The sequence below is a fragment of the Panthera onca genome, chromosome C1 (genome assembly GCF_046562875.1).
Source record: "Panthera onca isolate mPanOnc1 chromosome C1, mPanOnc1 haplotype 2, whole genome shotgun sequence".
Taxonomy (NCBI): Eukaryota; Metazoa; Chordata; class Mammalia; order Carnivora; family Felidae; genus Panthera; species Panthera onca.
The window spans coordinates 197683494-197702890 of NC_138346.1; the positions used below are offsets into that span (position 1 = coordinate 197683494).

Sequence of the window (19397 nt, forward strand, 5' to 3'; positions counted from 1 at the left end):
TGGTCCTCTGAATTTTCTCCAGCTCATCCGAATCCCCCCAAAGGGAGGCCTCGGGCGACTGAGTTCAGCCAGCAGGGTAGAGTAGAAATGAGGCCATTAGGGGAAGCTTCTGTTGTTTCTTTGCTCCCACTGAGCCAAGTGTCTACCGAAACCTGCCTCTAGAATGGTGCCAATCATAGTGTCAGCCTTGTGCTAGGCCAGGGCCGAGGAGCCCCAGGCCTGGGTTCGTCCCCGTGGGTTGGTCCCTGTGGGTAAGTGGTTCCGAGCTCGGGTCCAGCCCTCACACCTCACTCTGCCCACTGGACCTCCGAGCCCGGCTACACGAAACTCCACACACAGCTTTGGATCCTGAGGCCAGCAGGAGTGCGGAAGGAGAGGGCAGCCCGTCCCACCTGGCAATGACCGCACATCTGTGAAAATGGCCACGAGCGCCAGGTTGGTGAGCGCACATCCAAGGGGTGGATGACATACTTAGGCCGTACCTTCCACCTGCTCTTGGAAAGCGTGATGTCTAAGAGGAGGGGTGCGAAAGCATTCCCGGGCTGGGCCCCTGGCAGGACCGTGCCTTCGCCCCATTTCTTGACGGGTGAGGTCAGAGGGAGCCCGAAGCTCCATTAATCAAGTTAAGCAGAGCCGGCGGTGCGCACGGCCGAGCCGGCCCCTGCCAGATGCCTCCCGCCCTCTCAGCAGAGCGGTGCTTCAGACCGCACTCCACTTCCTGCTCTGGCAACGGGGATCGGGGCCTCTGGCAGCCCTCTAATCATCCTGGTGGCAGACGGAGCATGTCTGCGGCTTTCTCTTTTTATCCTGTGAGTTCAGAGAAAGTAAATGCGAGCCCGATTTCCAAGAAGGGGAAGGTAGCAGTAAATCAGTCTGTGAACCCTGCTGTCTGCCCACCGCTCCCCGCCCCGCACACTGCTGCCGCCATCTCCCTTACCTCCCAGAGGCCGCCAGGCCCAGAAGCAGACAGATGTGTCAAGGATCCAGGTCCTGGGCACTGGAGGGTTGGCACCGCCTGAGGGGGCGGCACCGCGTGCGCTCCGAATCCTGGCTAGGAGCCCCTCTGGGATCCGGTGTGTTGGGGGTGGGGGGTGGGAGCGGTCAGCAGATACTAGCATTCCAGTAATGCCTGTCTGCTCCCCTCCCCCAAGCTTCCCCACCTTCTCTCTCCTCACCTAGGCAGCACAGATTTTGTGCAATGACAAGGAAAGGGAACATTCAGTGCCAGGCTTTTAATTACAATTGCTTCAGGCTGCTGGCCTCCATGCCAAATGGCCACATGGAGAGTGTTCTATCACACCAGAAAGCCAACGGAGTCCGGTCTATGGTGTGTGCACCGGGCGCCTGGTGAGGACGGGGCTCTGTTCCCGCTGGGAGAAGGCTGGATGGACCCAGATTAGTTCGCACGGGCCTCAGAACAAGTGGGCTTTAGCCGGAGCCACTCGGCCAGATGGGAATGCCTGCCGGGACCCTTACAGCAGACTCCAGGGAAGGCCTGTGATTGGGTGGGAGGGGGATCTTTGGGAGGAAGGCCAGGCTGCGGAAGGACGATGGGGATGGATGGTACCGTGGGGCACAGCCACTCGAGAGGAATATGATAATCCTATCCATGACACTTCCCAGTCTACAAAAGGCTTTCCGCTTTCTCGAGCATGCTTAATCCTCCCATCAATCCTGCTTAGGAGACAGGGTTCAGAGAAGGGAAGTCACTTGCCCAGAGTTAAACAGGCAGAAAACCAGGTCTGGAGCCCCAGCCTCCTCCCTGCATCCAGCAGTCTCCACGAGGAGGTGGGTCCCCCAGGAGCCAGAGGAGCAAGCCCAAGGCTTGCACACCCTGCCGCCACCAGGGCAGCCCTCGCTCAGGGCAGCACCGTGGTGACACTGGTGAGCACCACGTGCTCAGGGACTTTGGAGACGGAGCACCGGCTGTGCAAGGAAAAGGACTTGTGGCTGGCAGAGGAGCGGGGGCTGGGGGCCTTCGGAGAGCCGCAGGGACCCAGGCCAGGCAGGCAGCAGGAGAAGGCGGCCTTAAACTGCTCCCGGAATTTGCCTTGGTTGGAGACAGAAGACACAGCCATAAGGAGATGGACGAAGCAGGAAGGGCCTTGGGCCCAGGGACACCCACGCAGCTCCAGCCAAGCTGCCTGTGAGGGGGCGGGAGGGCGGAGCTGAGCTGGGATGGAGAAAGCCTGAAGGCGACCTCGTCACTGCCAGGGAGAGTGAGGACAGAGGCCCTGGAGCAGTTCCCAAGGAGAAATGCAATTTTCATCTGATTCCTTGACTGCGCTCTGGCTCTGAGCCGGGCTCAAAACGTGGTGTCTGGCTCGGGGGCCTGGGGCCACCTCCGCCCTCCTTGGCGAGTAGGTGGAGGGGCTCAGGCCCCCCAGCCGGGGCTAGGCTTTCCCTACCTGTGCCCCATGGTGATGGAAAGAACAGCAGCAGCCTGCGCAAAGCACGGTGCCGGGCACCCCTGCCTCCCCCGCCGCCCCCCTCTCATCCCAGCTCCCTGAGAGGCTGGCAGCTTTTATCCTGACCTCACAGGGGAGCTGCATAGAGGTGCAGAGACTTGCCCGAGGTCACCCAGCCAGAGTTCAGGCCTGGTTCTCATTCCAGAGCCCTTCGCTTCAAGGGGAGGATGGAGTAGGGAAGGAGGGACTACCTCAGCCACCTCGGTCAGCCAAGGAACACCAGGGAAATAGACTATGTCCGGAGCAGAAACCTCCTTGACCATGCTTCTGTGGGGCCCCAGTGGAGGGCTGGGCACACAGTAGGTGCTCAGTTAATGCAACCCAGACAGGAAATGCCCAGCAAGAAGTCTGCTGCCGCCTCTGCCGCAGCCCTTATCTCTTCTGTTCTCCCCTCTGAGCTCAGGGAATACTTCTTCAATCTCAATGAGGGTTGTGGTACGGACCCCTGGCCCCTCCTTCTTTCAGCCTTTCACCCTTTTCTCAAAGATTACTTGTGCCCAGGCTTGAACAGCCATCTGGACCAGTTTGTTAGGCCTAGTTCTGGGGCCAGATGTCTTGTGAGCCACTCTTCTGCTGAACCCAGGTGGGTCCGAGGGTGGAGGTGTTACCATCCTGGGACTGGGAGGTCGAGCGAGGGGTGCAGAGGGCAGGACAGCAGAGGGGAGTGGCCTGGGGTACGGCTGGGGGAGTGGAGACGCCGGGACTTCCAGAGGGGACAAGATGGCTGGTCTTGGGGGCAGGTGGATCCAGGGAAAACCCCTCTGTATTCTGGCCACTCTACCTGTACCTGTCTAGCTGGGCATAGGGAAACCCTTTCCTGGCCCTGGGCCGTCTCTGCTGGTGACCCTCCCTTCCCCCGATGACTCAGTTACACAGTCACCCTCCCAGGCAGGCACTCCCGGCACCTCTTCCCACAGGCCTGGCTCCTTCTGGAGCCTGTGTTGGCCAGACCAGCCGACTGGAGGTCCCGCTGTGCAGGCACCAGGCGGGGGTGGAGGTGAGCTGGCCTAGCCCCTGCCTTTCCCACCCCCTCACTGGTCTGCATAATCTGTACAACTGGATCTGGGCCCCCGGTGGGAGTGAGTCCCGCCTTCCACTCAGACCAGGGCTCCTGGGCAGGGCCGAGTCTTTCCTGATGCGGGTTCCCAGAGCAAGCTCACGACGATCCCCAGGAGGGAGCAGGGGCCATCCCTTTATTCAGCCTGGATTGGGGGTTAGCAGCCTGTTGTCCTGGGCACCGCTGCCACCCTCGGTCGCCCCGCCTCCCCAGCCCACTCACCACTGAGGAAGTTGTAGATGATGGGATTGGCTGCGCTGTTGGCATAGACCAGCCAGTGGGAGAAGGTGAAGCAGGCGTAGACGGCCTCTCGGTCACTGGCTTGGCGGAACATCCCAAACACCCTAGGGCCGAGGGGACCACAGTCAGAAATGGGGGGTAGATGTGTGTGCATGTGTGCAGCTGGGGCAGGAGTCGCTACCCTCATCTAAAAGACAGGAAAACCAAGGCTCAGAAAGGGAAAGTGATTTGCCCAAGGTCACACAGCCCGGAAGCCGCCAAGCACAAACTCTACCGAGATCGGCTCCTGACGAGCAGCCCGCGCTCCTTCCCTGCACCCTGCGGCCCCTCACGTGCCAAGCCCCATCTTCCCTCCGCTTCGAGCCCTGTCCCTCCAGACACCTGTGGGGCCTCGTCCCTCGGTCTCTCCCTTCCTTCAGATCTCTGCCAGATGTCATTTCCTCAGATGAGCTTTTTTTTTTTTTAAAGATCATATCTTAAAACACACACACACACACACAAGCGCACCAACTCCTGTCACCATCGCTATCCTCTTTCCCTATTTTATTTGTCTTCATAGTAGTCTCACTGCCTGCCAGTGCAATAGAGACTTATTTCTCTCTCCCGCTAGATGTAGCCTCCACGAGGGCAGGGACTTTGTCCTGTGGTCACTGTTCCCAGCCCCTGCGATCAGATGGCTGGGTGACTAGACGGAAGAATCTTCACAATAGCCCTAGCAGGCCAGGACTGTTATTATTCACGTTATACAGGTGAGAACTTGAGGTTCGGAGGCTCGGAGAAGAGAGATGACCCACCCCAAGGCCACACCGTGGGTGAGTGCCCGAGCCGGTCTTCCGGCAAAGCAGAGAGAGCCCCTTCCTCCGGGCCCACCCCCACCCCCCCTTGTGCTCTCACCTCTTGAGGACATTGAGGACACTGATGGGCAGGTAGCAGAGGGCAAACACCAGCAGCACCACCATCAGCATCTTGGCCGTCTTCCTGCGAGCTCGCACCTGCTTCACCTCAGCCAGGAAGGCCCGGGCCCGAGGCGGGGGCTCTGTGCTGGGGCCCTGTCCCTGGTCCTCCGACTGGTCTGAGGGCCGCTTCCAGTTCCTCACCAGGGCCGAGGTGGTGCCAGGGATCTGTCCAGCACACACAGACATGGTGGCGGTGGGCGGAGCTCCCGGGGAGAGTCCTTCCCCTTTGCTGGGTCCCGCACCCCCCCCCCCCCCCGGGGCGGACCCTGGGGCAGGGTGCAGGTGGGCGAAGGGAACAAATGCTCTCGCCGCCATGCGAAGAAACCTAATATTCACGACAAAGACCGACACTCCGGACTGGAGGGTGAACAATGCACTTTCACTTTCCATTAGTTCATTGTGAGCCCACCCACAACGTGCCTTCTGGGAAGGTGTCACTGGCCCTTAGTTAAAAATGACGCAACTGAAACTCAGAGAGGCAGAAGACTCTAGATCATCAGCTCCTGTTGTGGGGGTAAGGGCGGGGGGTGAGTTGTGCCTCCCCCTGGCCTGCGCCTGACTGTGGGGAGGCCTGGGCAAGGGGTGAGCAGGTGGGCAGCTCGGAATGGTCTGGACCTCAGAGCACAGTCCCTGCCTAGGTCAGTGCCCGGAAGCCTACGAGGGTTGCAGGCTCCCGGAGCAGCCATAGATACCCTTGAAGTCTCATACCACTGGACACCTAGATCACCCCCCACCAGAGGGGCGCGGGGCTACAGCTCAGGAAACTGGGGGTCTAGGGCCAGCTCAGCCACCCGCGAGTTACGTGACCTTCCTCGATCGACTCGCTTTCCTTCTCTGAGCCTCAGTTTTCTCATCCATTAGATGAGCACAGTGACTCTCGCCATCCTGACTGGGAAGCTGTTAGGGGTGGATGGTTAAGTGCTGGCAGACTGCGGGCTGGTCACGTTCTGGTCTGTATCCTCTCATTGCCCAAGCACGGGACCCAGAACTTGGTCCTGCTGGTGCCAGGAACTTCTGAGCAATTCTCTCCCCCACACTCCACCCCAGACAGAACCTGCTGTTGGTCAGTTGAGATGGTTGTGAAGACATTCCTGCTACTAGAACGATGATTAGCTATTAGATACTGAAACTGATATTAGTCACTATCCAGTTCCAGGGGAGGCACTAGCACTTTGGCCTTGACCTTGCCATGTCCCTAGGCCTTGCCTCTCTCTGGTTGCAGCCAGGATGGCATGTCCTGAAAGCACAGGACTGTCTATTCCCTTAGACCAGTACCCCCTTCCCCTCCCAGCCCGGACAGTGACACCAGCGTGGGCCTCACCTGGCGGCCCCAGAGCTTGCGGAAGATCTGGAAATAGGCCATGGCCATGAGGCCCAGCGGGGCCAGGTAGGTGACAATGAAGAAGCAACTGTGGTAGATCTTGGGATAGAGGTCATCTGTAGGGGTCAAGAGATAAAAGGGCTGGACCCACTGTGGGAGCGTCCAGCTTGTCGTGCTTAGCAATGCCACCCTCCCCCAACTAGAGCCATGGAGCCCAAGCAAGTGGCAGGGCCTGATACAGACACCGTGGCAGAGAGACCCCGCAGCTGCCCGGCCTGGGGGTGTCCATTCTGGAGGGACTCCTAGCAGATGTCTAGACTCGAGGAGGTACCCACCCTGGAGGTATCCCTGGTAGGTGGCCGTTCTATGGCATCCATGAAGGGGTTATACCCACCCTGGGAGGGTAGCCGGTAGAAGGCTACTCCAGGGTGTCCTTTTGGGAGACACCCACCCTGGGGGAGCCCACCCCAGAAGTACACGGACAGACACCTGCCCTAGGGGTATGTGCCCCAGAGGTGCCCACTTCAGCGATGCCTGCTCAAGGCTCCCGCCGTTACCTGCCCAGTGTTCATCACAGACCGAGAAGAGCCGGGTGCGGTTGGCTAGCTCGGGGAGCACGCTGCGGCATTCCATGACGGCGGCCTGGGGCACCATGACAGCCAGTGACACAGCCCAGATACCCAGGATGGAGCCACGGGCACGACGGGCGGTGCTCTTGAACAACAGCGGGTGGCAGATGGCATACCAGCGGTCCAGGGCGATGAAGCTGAGAGTCAGCACTGCCACTGACACAGACACGGCCTGCCCCATGGGGACAGGATGTCAGCCTTCTGGGGGGCCACCCACAGACGCGGGGTGAGAGACGGGGCTCCGAGCCCCGAAATACCAGGCAGCCAGGGGTGGTGCGTGTCCTGACCGCGCCACTCACTGGCTGGGCGCATGTGGGTAGATCACTCACCCTCCCTGAGCCTCATCTGCAGGACGGGACCATGTCAGCCACCTGGAGGGATTCTTATGAGAATCCATGAAATCATGGATGGAAAACGTCCAGGTCGAGACCTGGCCCCTACTGGGTGCTCCTCTATGATGAATAATAACTTACGCTCATGGAAACTACTCCGTGCCACTGTTCTCTTTATCCTCACCACAACCCCGTGATGTGTACTCGCACCCCCGTGTCACAGATGACGACACTGAGGCACAGAAAGGTTAAATAATTTGCCTGAGGTGAATGTCCTCACCGCTCCCCCCACCCCCCACCCTGTCTTTAGTCTCAGGGTTGCCGGGGTTAATCCATTGAGCAGAAGACCTGAAAACGATGGAAATCCGAGAGGCATTTCTCTCTGCCCAGGATGCCATCCCTTCCCCGGGCCGTTAGGAAAGAGCCTCATCCTGGGAGGCAGACACAAGCCTAGGCCAGAGGTGAAGGTGGGCACTGCCTCCAGGAGAGCACCCCCCTGCCCTCTGGGGTATGAGGAGAGGGTCGAGGGGTGCAGCTGAGGGGCCATTCTGGCCTCTGGTCAGCCCTCTTTCCAGCCCACCAACCCCATCTGGACATCCTGATTCCCACCTCTGGGGGAGGGAAGGCCCTGGCCGGGGATGGTAGGGGAGGGGGGATACTTTCCAGCGACCCCCGCAAACCAGCCCCCTTGAAATCAAAGAACAGGCTCAGCATGCATCTGCGTCTGTCACCACAGGCTTGTGCCTCTTTCCTCCACTGTGTCCCAGGCGCCTGGAGGTGACTGTACATGTGTCCACACATGGCTGTGTGTGTGGGGCGGGGGGGGGTCTGCGGGTGTGACCAGGAAGGGATCTCTGCAGGGGGAGTGTGTGGGGCTGTGTCTGTGTCCTCAAGTGTCAGGCCTCATGGCCTGTCCCCGCTGATAATAGAGAATGACAGTGCAGGGAAACCGAGCCACCGTGTCCTGTCTGAAAGGCAAGTCTGAGGGTCACTGAGGTCTAGGCAAGGCCGTGGTTTCTGGACTTGGGATGACAGAGGGGTGACGAGCAGCACCCGGGCAGAGCTCACCTGGAGATAGGGGATGACCTTGCAGAGGGCATGACCGAAGAGCCAGGACTCAGTGATGTCCACCAGCAGGCTGGCTGGCAGGCAGATGGCTGTCACCAGCACGTCAGCCAGGGACAGGTTGACAATGAAGTAGTTGGTGACCGTCCTCATGTGGTGGTTCCTCCACACGGCCAGGCAGACTGCAGGGCAGGTGGGGAGGTGGGAAGAAGAGGAGGAGGTGAAGCCAGGGGCAGAGCCACGCCCATCCTAGCCAGTGTCTCTCCCCCACCAACCCCCCCGTCCCACGCTACCCAAACCATCCCCCACACTACCCAGCCAAGGGAAGGTAGGGGAGGGGGAGAGAGAGAAGTGAGGCCCAGGACCCCTTCCAGTCCCCAAGGGAAATCCGCAGCACCACAGGAACCTAAACACCTACCCAGCGTGTTGCCCACCAGGGCCACAAGGAACACAGCCACGTAGGCAGCGATGAGGACCCACTCGTACTGCTTCGGGTACAGATAATCGCGCCACAGATAGCGCAGGAACTCGTCTTCATAGTCAGGAGGCACCGGTGACGGTGACGGTGACGGTTCCCCACCACCAGTGGGGGTCCCCGTCTGGGCCCCTGGGGTGGCTGAGGGCTCCATGAACTCAGAAGCTGCTGCAGCCGAGGGGCATCCTGGGCTCTGCAGAGGGAGGGGAGCCCTGGCCTGGCCTCAGCCCACTTCCCTTGCACCTAGGTCTCTGGGGTCCCAGCCCCAAACCTCCTGAAGGAAGGAGGGGAGGAAAGAAGAAAGAACATTAGGAGTGTGCCAGGCAATTAGCATACAAGCTCCCTCTTAATTCTCACAGTGCTGTTAGGTTACAGTGAGCCCGAAATAGATGGAGAAAGACAGATGTGGCTCGCATCTCAATTCCATGCAAGTTGCTCTTGGGTAACTTACGTCGCCCTTTTCAGCCTCGGTTTCCCCATCTATCCAAAGGAGTAATAACCACCTGCCTCACAGGGCCACGGTGAGCATGTCTAGTGCTTTACCCACTGGGGGGGGGGGGGGCGGGGAGAGCCAGCTTCAGGGTCGCCTGGGGCTACCATTAGAGAACCCTGCTTTGCAGAAGCAGCTCAGAGGGGTTGAGCCCCTTGCTCAGGGTCACCAAGCTACTATGCCAGGTCTGTCTGAATCCACCAAACACCATAGATTTGTGAGGGGAAGCCATCCCGATGGCAAATGTTCTCTCCTGAGTCAGTTCACAGGCCTGAATTTTTTGGTTGAAAAAATGGTCAAGGGACGCGTTAGAGACCCAGGGCCCGCCCCCCCGCCCGCCAGACCTGGACCCTCCCGGCTAGGAAACACACACACACACACACACACACACACACACACACACACACGGGAGAGGTGTAGGGAGGAACCGACCACCTCCCTGGAAGCCAGAGAAGAGCCCCAGGCTCAGCGGCCAGGCCCCTCAGACCCCCGGGGCCGCGATGCGCCCCGACGGCCGCCAGGGGTCGCTGGGCCGGCGCGCAGGCCGCTCTCTCCATTCATAAATCGGGCCTCGCTCCCCGCCCCTCCTCTTTCGCTCAGACCCCTCCTTCCCAAGGCTGGGCAGGGACGACCCCGGACGTGTGTGGGAGGGTTGCCGGGCCCCGGTGACCGCTGGGGGGAGGGCGAGGGGGGGCTCCTTCGTACCCCCTCCCAGCGCCGGCGAGCCCACTCCCTCAGCGGGACCTCCCTGCACCTCGGGCGCTGTGGGAGGCTGCGGGGAGTAGGTGGGGGAGCGAGGGCGCTAAGGGTTCTGCAGAAGCCTGCCGGGAGGAGGGCACTGCCTACTGGGGACCCCGCCTCCCAGCACCCAGGTTTTGCCCCGAGACTCCTGGCTCCCGCCGAGGGTCCTTTGGAACCCCCACCCCGGGCCTGGGGATCCCCCAAGCCCCGCACCTGTTGGCTCCGGGACCCTGGCGTCCTCGGCTGCTGGTCCCCGGACTTTGCACCGGGGACTCCGCCTCCCTGCCCGGAAGGTCGGGCTCCAGGGGCCCGGGCCGGGGGAGGGGTCCGGGGAAGCCCCCTCCCAAGGCTGCGCTGCCTGGGCTCGCTCTGCTGGGTGCGAGCCGCTGCTCCAACGCGGGCTCTGGCTGGGCGCGGGCTCCGCCGGGCTGCGCGCCGCGGGGAGGGGGGGGGCGGCCGGGCGGGAGGGGCCGGCGGGGAGGGGAGCCCCCAGCCGGTCTCGGCTTCACGTCGCTCAGCCCGAGACTGGGAGGGCGGGGGAGACGCTCGTTCCTCCTCGTCTGCCACTTCTTGCTTCCATCCCACCTCCATTCACGCGTCCGTCCGTTCATTCATACGTTCGCGTTCAGTCGGCATTTACGCCTCCGGTCCCTGGGCGTTCAGAGCGCACCTACTGTGTGCTGGCGGGCCCTGGGCAGCTTCGGAGGGCCACAGCGCCAACTCTCCTCGCGGCCTCAGCTAGCTCGCGAGGATGATGGCACAGGTGGGTCACAGGAGTGAGAGTCGGTGCCTGCACCGCCCCCGGCCACGCTCCGGCTGCAGCTGCTGCAGTGAGCGCCCTCCTCGTCCATCTCCCAGCGCGCCCCCCCCCCGCCCCGTTCTGTCTGCCCCCCTCCATCCTTTTCCTTGGTACCTACTTTAACCCCCTCCCAAAATGGATGGATGGTAGGTGGGGGCAGGAAGAGGAAAGCCAGAGGGGCTGACTAATTCAACAAACATGGACTAAGCTGTGTGCCAGCCAATGAGCTAGAAAAACACAGCTGCCACTTGCATGGGCCCCACCATGCGTGATCTCACTTATTCTTCAGGCCAATCCGGGGAGGTAGTTGCTATTGTCCCCATTTTCCGGATGAGGACACTGGACTCACTGGGTTCAGTGACTTGCTCGAGGCCACACAGCAGAGGCAGAGGTGGGGTTCAGGCCTGTGATTCTCTCTGGGTTTACCCACCTCCTTGCCGGACAGAGGCGCTCAGGCGGGCTGGGGGTGGGAGGCTCCCAAGCCAGCAAATATGCTATCGCACGAGGATTGCTGTGAGGAGACCCAGAAGGACAGACTGCTTCAGCCAGGGTATCAGGACAGACTTCCTGGAGCGAGAACACGGGGACCTGAAAAATGAGAAGGTAGCCTTGCAAGGGGGATTGTGGTGGCCCCAGAGAGGGTTCCAGGTAGAGGAAACAGCAGGTGCAAATGTATGGAGGTTGGGCGTTTCAGGAACCACAGGTAGGCCACGGGTGACCCCCTGGGCATCAGGCAGCCACCTTGGCTGTGCCTGCCTCAGGACAGGACCTTCCTAACACATCAGATCCCACCATTCTCTGTCACCTTAGGAGACTCACACTCCTTCGCTCCCTGGAGATGATTCCTGAGATGTAACCTCCATCTTCCCTGTGGCAGCCAAAGTCCTTTCTCAGAGGAGCTAGAGATGGACCATTAGGGCCCAGAGTGAGTGAGAGGGGAGCTGGAGGAACACAGGGGACAGGTCAGTGACCTTCACCTCCCCAGAACAGGAGGAGAAGTGAAGCTGACCCCATGGCACAGCACTGTCCCTGGGCAGGATGGGTGCCAGGTCATAGCATCCCTATGGTTCTGGCGCTCTGTCCTGCCTTCCTGGGGTGCTGGCAGAGGCAGGGGAATGGATGAGGGGACTCGAGACAGAAGTGCCTGGTGCGAGTGCACACGCGTCTGTGTGTGTGTGTGTGTGTGTGTGTGTGTGTGTGTGTGACTGCGTGTGCGCCTGTGTATGTGTGTGTGTGTTTCTGTATTTAGAAGTTGGGGCTGTGAGTGTATGTCTGAAGAACCTGACATGTGACTGTGTGTGTGTTTGTGTCTCTGAGTGTGTGCGTGAGTGGAGAACAGGCTCTGGGGTGGTGACGTGGGGATCACCTGGGTGGGATGTTTCTGTATGGGGCTTCACTTTGTGCAGTTGTGTCCATAAGGAATGTGTGTGTGTGTGTGTGTGTGTGGAGGGGGTGTCTGTCTCTCTGTGTGTCTGAATGTGCAGTTGTGGCTCTGGGGAGCACGGGCCTCCCGGCATGTGCCCCTGTGAGCGTGGGAACGTGAGTGTGCGCATGCCTTTGTGTCCGCAGCACCGCGACTGTGTGTTTGTGGGGCTTGGTATGTCTGCCCCCACAGCGATGACTCATCTCATCCCCCACGCTACCCCCCCCCCCCCGCCCATCTAGAGCTGTGATTGCTTGCTGTGGAAGGACTGGGGAGGGGCTACGACGTGGGGTGGGAGCCAGATCGTGCGGGGACACTCAAACACCAGCAGCAACGACAAGGTGCAGCTGGTAATGCGACAGGTAGAGACCCATGCAGACACCCACCCAGGCAGTGGGCCCCAGCGGAGTCCAGCACAGCCCAGGCTTAGAGCCCAGCCCAGAGCTTGGGATGCCATAGTCCGGGACCTCCCATACCCCCTGGGCTGGAGTGAGCACGGGGCTCCCCAGGTGCCCCAAACCATTATACATGGGGTGCACGTGTCGGCGTGGGGAAGGACTCGTGGCTGAGAATTCAGCTTCACAGAGCCAGTCTCAGCTCCCCTTAAAAGGGATCCCAAAGGCCAATCCTCTGTTCCCCCTTGGGGACCCCAGAGATGGCTGCTTTCCAGGAGGAAGGATCAGGAGTGTGTGGGAAGGGAGCTGGAGGAACACAGGGGACAGGTCAGTGACCTTCACCTCCCCAGAACAGGAGGAGAAGTGAAGCTGACCCCCCAGGCAGCAATATTTCTCCCTATCAGACCCTGGTCAGGGAGGAGGCTTTGAGCCCCCAGGTCCCTCTGGTCCTGAGTCTGGCTCCCTCAGCCATGGCCTGAGGAGAGAGGCCAGTTGTTTGGCCAAGGTGGGCACGAGGGAGAGACCCCTGGGCAGATGCTCAGAGAAAATCCTGCGATACCCAGAGGGGCCAGTGACGCTCTGGAGGACCCACAAGGGGCTGTGGTGCTTTGGTCCTCAGGCCCAATAGCACTGGCCTCTGGCAACTCCTGGCCAAGCACCAGTGCCCAGGGGAGGCATCCAGGGACCTCATGCCCTCCATCTCCAGGCTGGGCACTCAGCCCTGGCACCCGCTCTGACCAGGAAGGACCGGCCTGAAGCCTTTGCTTTGCCTGAGCTGTCTGTCAAACTGGCGGCCACATGACCTCTTTCCTGGAACCAGCCATCCCCGGCCTTGTTGATCTAATCCCGAACCTCTGAGCCACAGGTCCCTGTCACATCCATCTTTAAGTGCTATCCCCGGGCACCGGCCCCAGGTCTGCCTCCCCGTCCCTCTCAATTCCAGCGTGACTTACAGTAACCTCTGTCGGGCTAGGACTAGAATAATCGGAATGTAATTGGGTTTTTGACTTGCTGATGCTGCCAGAGGCCTGGGTTGTGCATGGGAACACTCAGGGCAGGGCAGAGGTGCCTCTTAGGAGACCAGAAATCAGAAAACAGGCAGAGGTGTGTGCAGGGATGAGGGGTGGGCCAGCAGGGGCGGGGCCGTGGGTCCCAAGTGGGGCATTCTGAGCGCTGAGCCTGGCAGGCCACTGAGGAGGCTGTGGGGTTCGGTCCTCGGGCCCAACAGCACTGGCCTCTGGGAGCTCCTGGCAAAGTGCCATGCCAACGGGAAGGACCCAGGGAGCTCATGTCTCCAGGCCAGATGCTCAGTTGTGCCCCTTCTTCACAGGAAGGGCTGGCCCTCCTTCAGGGTTTGGGTGGCTTGAAGGGGGTGGACATCCACTGAGAGAGCAGGAGCCCCAAGGCCCACCCAGAGCCAGGCATCCTTGGTGACTTCACAAGCTACAGAGCATCTTCAGGCTAGGGCAGGGGCAAAGAGGGAAGGGGCTGGGCCAGAAAGACTTGGGTCAGACTCCTAGCTCTGCTGCTTACTGCTGTGTGATCCGGGACTAGTCACTTCACTTCTATGACAGGCTGGGTAGTGGCCCCCAAAGATGTCCGCATCCTGATCCCAGGCACCTGTGACACATTACAAGGCAAAAGGGACTTTCCAGATGGGACTAAATTCAGGATCTTGAGATGGGGAAATTAGCCTGGGTTATCCAGGTGGGCCCAAGAGAATAACAAGTGTCCTTGTAATAGGAGGCGGGAGGGTTAGAAGGAGCAGATGTGGTGACAGAACAGAGGTTGGGGTGATACCAGCGCTGGGAGGGGCCGCAAGCCGAGGAAGGCGGGCGGCCTCTGGATGCTGTCAAAGGCAAGGAACAGATTCTCCCCTAGAGCCTCCAGAAGGAATTCAGCCCTTACTTTTAGCCCCATTAGACCCAATTTGGACTTCTCGCCCCCAGAAAGAAATGTGGCAAGAAAAAAAGCTGTGTTGTTTTAAGCCGCTCGGTCGGCAGTAATCTGTTATAGCAGCCCCAGGAAACTAACGCTGCTTCTCTGGGCCTCGTTTCACGGGTTCTAAGGGCAAAAACAGGAAGGTTTTCCGTATAGAGTCACGTAAGGATTCGCTGCGGACAGGCAGGGGGGCAGAGCAGCCGTGGCCGGGCAAGACAGAGACTCATACTTCCATACACACAGTATCTAAAAATAATTTAATATCGGGGCACCTGGGTGGCTCAGTTGGTTAAGCGTCCGACTGTGGCTCAGGTCATGATCTTGAGGTCCATGGGTTCGAGCCCCGTGTCAGGCTTTGTGCTGACAGCTCAGAGCCTGGAGCCCGCTTTGGATTCTGGGTCTCCCTCTCTCTCTGCCCCTCCCCTGCTCGCACTTTGTCTCTCTCTGGCTCTCAACAATAAATAAATGTTAAAAAAATTTTTTTAAATAGTTTAATATTTTAAAAAAATCAGAGTGGTCATCATGGGACAAATCAGGGTTTTGTCAGATGTCCTTATGGCTCTCTTGTCATTTGGTATTGCTTTTATTTTGAGTCACATACTGGTGCAGGACCCTCCTAGTGATCTTAAATCCTAAAATTATAAATAATATTAGTTACAAACAATGATCATGGTGAATGTGTGCTGATGTGGTTATTTTGACCCAGGAACGCACAAGGAAAAGAAAAGGAGAAGCCTGATCTTTCTGGGAGGGTGTGTGTACATATGTGTGTGTGTGTGTGTGTGTGTGTGTGTGTGTGTGTGTGTGTAGACTGAGTTGTTTTGTTTTGCTTTGTTTTGTTTAACCATGATCTGAACTGCCAGACATTTGAAGAAAATCTTTAACAGGAGAAAGACCAAGATAAACAGAAAAATATTCCAGAGGCAACTTGGGCTGGGTCTTGAGGGATGACTAGGAGTTCACAGATGGGCTTTGAGTAGGACATGCTGAGCGGGACGGGGAGAGGAAGGGGTGCCTGGGTGGCTCAGTCGGTGAGCATGACCTCACAGCTTGTGAGTTCGAGCCCCGCGTCAGGTTCTGTGCTACCAGCACAGAGCCTGGAGCCTGCTTCGGATTCTGTGCCTGTCTCTTTCTGCCCCTCCCCTGCTCTCTCTCTCTCTCTCAAAAATAAATAAACATTAAAAAAAAAAAAAAAAAGGAGGGGGAGAGAAAGAAAGATGGGATTCCAGGGAGAGGGGGTAAGATGAGCAAAAGTGAGGGGTAGACACGGCCAAAGGTCTGTTCTGGGTCCACTGTCAATGCCAGTGGGGTCCAAGGGTTCTCCCTAAAAGAAGAGCAGCAAGAAACAGAAAGATGGACGAAAGAAAAGCTGACCTGAATCTAGGCTGAGGGGCTTGGGCTCCATCCCAAAGGCAGCGGGGTCCCTGAAGGGTTTAAGCAAGGTTGTGATGTGAATTGATCCACACCCGGGCCCTCCAACTTAAACACATTTGCAATGAATACAAAGCCCATTTTTCTCATCATAGGCTCAAATCACTAGGAATGAGATCAAGGAAAATCATTATCTTCAATTACCTACAGTAGCTATTGACTCTGGTATTAGAATACAGCCCCTGTAACGAAGACTCCCAAATGACAGTGCCTTAGGAAATGGAAGTTTCTTTTTCTCCGCAGGCCATCCAGCGCTGGCTAGACGGTTCTGCAGTCTTCGGGAAGCCAGAGTACGGCCAGGGTAGAAGTGTTGTCACGGTCATGAGCACAGGTTCTGGTGCCAGACTGTCCAGGCTTAAGTGACGGGACTGCCACTTCTGAGCTGCTGTGTCACCCTGAGCGTGCCACTTAATTTCTTTGTGCTTGGGTTTCGCCATCCATAAAATGGGGATACTATCTACGAATCTGAGGGAGGAAGCATAATGTTTTGCCAAAGATGTCTATGCCCTTATCCCTAGAAATTGTGAACGTTATGTTATACGGCAAAAAAAACAAAACAAAACAAAACAAAAACAAAAACAAAACAAAAAACAAACTTGGCAGAAGTGATTAAGACTCTCGAGTTGGGGATATTATCCCGGACTGCTCCGGTGGGCCCTATGCAATCACGAGGGTCCTTAAAGGAAGGGGGCAGGAAATGGAAATCGTAATAGGAGATGCGATGATGGAAATGAGAGGCCATAGTGACATGAGAAAGGACTTGGGAGCCAAGGAATGCAGGTGACCCACTAGAAGCTGAAAAGACAAGGGAACAAATTCTCCCCTGAGTCTCCAGAAAGAAGCAGTTTAGACGACACTTTGATTTTAAACTTCAGAACTCCAGAACTGTAAGGGAAAAAAATCTGTGTTGTTCTGAACCACCAAGTGTGTGGTATTTTGTTAGAGCAGCTATAAGGTAATGAATACACATCCTCATTAGGTTAAAACACCCAGAAAACCACCATGACCAGGGGGTGCCCGGGTGGCTCAGTTGGTTAAGCATCTGACTTCAGCTCAGATCATGATCTCCTGGTTTGTGAGTTCAAGCCCCAGGTTGGGCTCTGTGCTGACAGCTCAGAGCCTGGACCCTGCTTTGGATTCTCTGCCCTTCCCCTGCTCCCGCTCTGTCTCTCTCTCTCTCAAAAATAAATAAACATTAAAAAAAACTTTAATTACAAAAAAAAAAGACCTGTTAGAAAACATAGAATATGTCTAAGTGTTAGCTATTATTATTTACCCCAAAACTCTTGGCCTGAGTCAGAGATGGCCAGTCACATCCGTATTCCAGCTAATGGAGAGGCACATCAGTTCTGTTTGCATCCAGTTGGTCTGAATTTGGTCACCTGATCCCAGGTCGCTGCAAGGAAGCCTGGGAAATATCCTGTTTCTCTGGATAGCCACGTGTCCAGGGAAACGCAGGGGTTCTGTGAAGGGAAGGAGGGGAGCTGGTTACTGAACTCACAGTGCCTGGCACCATGCCCAACTATGAAAGATGAGAAGTTCAGAAAGGTAACTTCCCTCCAGAGTTCGGTTGGATACACATTTTCCAGCTTTTCTTTCTTATGCCATTCATTTCATGAAGTATCTCTTGACTCCCCACTGTGTAAGATGAGACATCCTTTATCACACCTGCCCTCCCTCCTCCTAAATCTTCTTGCTAAACCACTACATTTGCATCTAGTTCTGTATCCATAATTAAAATGTTCTGGTTTTGTGTGTTGTCTGTCTCTGAATTTCAAAAATTGAAAATCAATAAAGTGTTTTTAAAAAATATTGTGATTATGTAAACATTATTCTCTGCAGAGCTAACTAGCATCCGGGGAACCAGAGGGAAGGAACGGTAATCTTATGATTTAAATGCTGCTTGAAGGCAAATGCTCCAGGCTTCAAGTTCAAATGTATTTTCCTATACTCCCTCAGATACTCAAAGTCATGCTATATTTTAATTCACTTCATATCTGGACCATGACTTTCTTATACGAGTTTTTGTTCTCCTGGAATTTCTAATTGCTTCTCTCTTTTCTTCTCGAGAAAAGAAACATATGCCTTTTTAATCAGGTCACTAAAATCTTCCAGCGTCTTAATTACATTATTTGTTGAATGAAGCCCATTTTCTTCTTAAAGGCTTTTTCCTCCAAACCCGGACTTCCTGTTCTAATTTTGACTGATGGCTTTATGGACCTCTGGTATTTCTATTCGTTGCACTTGTGGGTTAATTCTACTGTTTGGTGAATCTGTTACCTCTTACTTGGTGTTTACCTCTGTTTTGCTGGAGGATATCTTCAAATAACATTTTTAAAGGGGGGGGGGGTGCATGGAAGGAAAGTCTTCTGAAGCTTTGCATGTCTGAAAAAGGTTTTAAATTTGTCCTTACTCTTACTGAGTGGGGCCATCAACCCACAGGCTTCGCTTTAGGGCATGTGGAAAGGAGGCAGACAGGCAAGCCGGCACCCAGGTTCTCACCCCGGGGCCAACATAAGGAGGGACTTATTCTAGATCGCCAACACTCTGAATAGGAATTCTGGTCCATTTGAAAAAAATTGCTCAATTTCTTTAGAAAGGAGTTCTCTCTCACTGTTTAATCTACCCCCTCTCTGTATGTTCCCGATGTGTATGTGTTTGCAGGGGATTGTTGGTGGCCGAGGCTGGCTTGCTATTCGTTAAACAGGCCTTTCTTTGAATTATTTTCTAATTTTGGTGATTCTCATAACAGCATCTCTATTTTTGCCATATCTTCTTACTACCTGTATTAATATTTACTCTCTCTTTTTTTGGTATTTTTAATGACTGAAATGAAACAGATCTAAAACTACAGCTTCTGGAAGAACCATTTGTTCTTGCTGGTCTTGTACCTCTCCTCTCCTTGTACCTCTCGTACCTCTCCTCCTTGACCTTGGTCTCTTGTCAGGCTTTGCATTTAAGAGCAGGGTCTCTGAAGACATCCTTGTTGATGACAGTTTTGTCCCAGGGGATAGCCACAGAGTACCTTGTGAGCATGAGGTGACTGTAGTTCTAAACTTTCACAGAACACTTGATCTTTGGCCTCTTGGTGATTTTCTTCTTGCCCATGGCAGCTGTCACTTTGCAGGGATCACGGGCAATTCCAGCCACCAGAGTGTGGCTGTAGGGACGGTCTGAGGTGCCGTCACCAATGTTCTTCATGATGACTGGAGTAGCGTCCAGCCAGGACCAGCCCAACATTTTCAGGTTACACAAACTTGTCCATCTCAACACCAGCCACTCAAGCCAACGGCAGACAGAATATTTACTTATGGTATGACTTTTGCTGAAACTGACTCTGCTAGTTATACCTGTCAAATTGCATGTTTCATGTTAGAGTTGTATCTCTTGTTTGTAATTATATAGTTGTATTTTCTAATCTATATTCCTAGGTTTTTTTTTATGTGTGTGTGTGTTTTTTTTTTAGAGACAGAGTGTGAGTGGGGGAGGTGCAGAGAGAGGGAGACATAGAATCCGAAGCAAGCTCCAGGCTCTGAGCTGTCAGCACAGAGCCCCACGCGGGACTTGAACTCATGAACCAGGAGATGATTACCTGAGCTGAAGTCGGTTGCTTAACAGCCAGATGCCCCCTATA

The 19397-nt window shown here is 56.2% G+C and overlaps 1 protein-coding gene and 1 pseudogene across 1 annotated transcript; both read right to left on the reverse strand.

Moving 5' to 3' along the window:
- Positions 1–1217: 1217 nt before the first annotated feature.
- HCRTR1 (hypocretin receptor 1) lies at positions 1218–10184 on the reverse strand. Its single transcript, XM_060625131.2, has 8 exons — positions 9988–10184; positions 8487–8817; positions 8072–8250; positions 6600–6843; positions 6043–6158; positions 4660–4886; positions 3748–3869; positions 1218–2050 (listed from the first exon to the last, which is right to left on the reverse strand). The coding sequence occupies exons 2-8, from the start codon at positions 8695–8697 to the stop codon at positions 1860–1862; spliced, it is 1290 nt and encodes a 429-aa protein (XP_060481114.1). The 5' UTR covers positions 8698–8817; positions 9988–10184; the 3' UTR covers positions 1218–1859.
- Positions 10185–18611: 8427 nt separating this feature from the next.
- LOC132673479 (large ribosomal subunit protein eL27 pseudogene) lies at positions 18612–19028 on the reverse strand (annotated as a pseudogene).
- Positions 19029–19397: the final 369 nt, after the last annotated feature.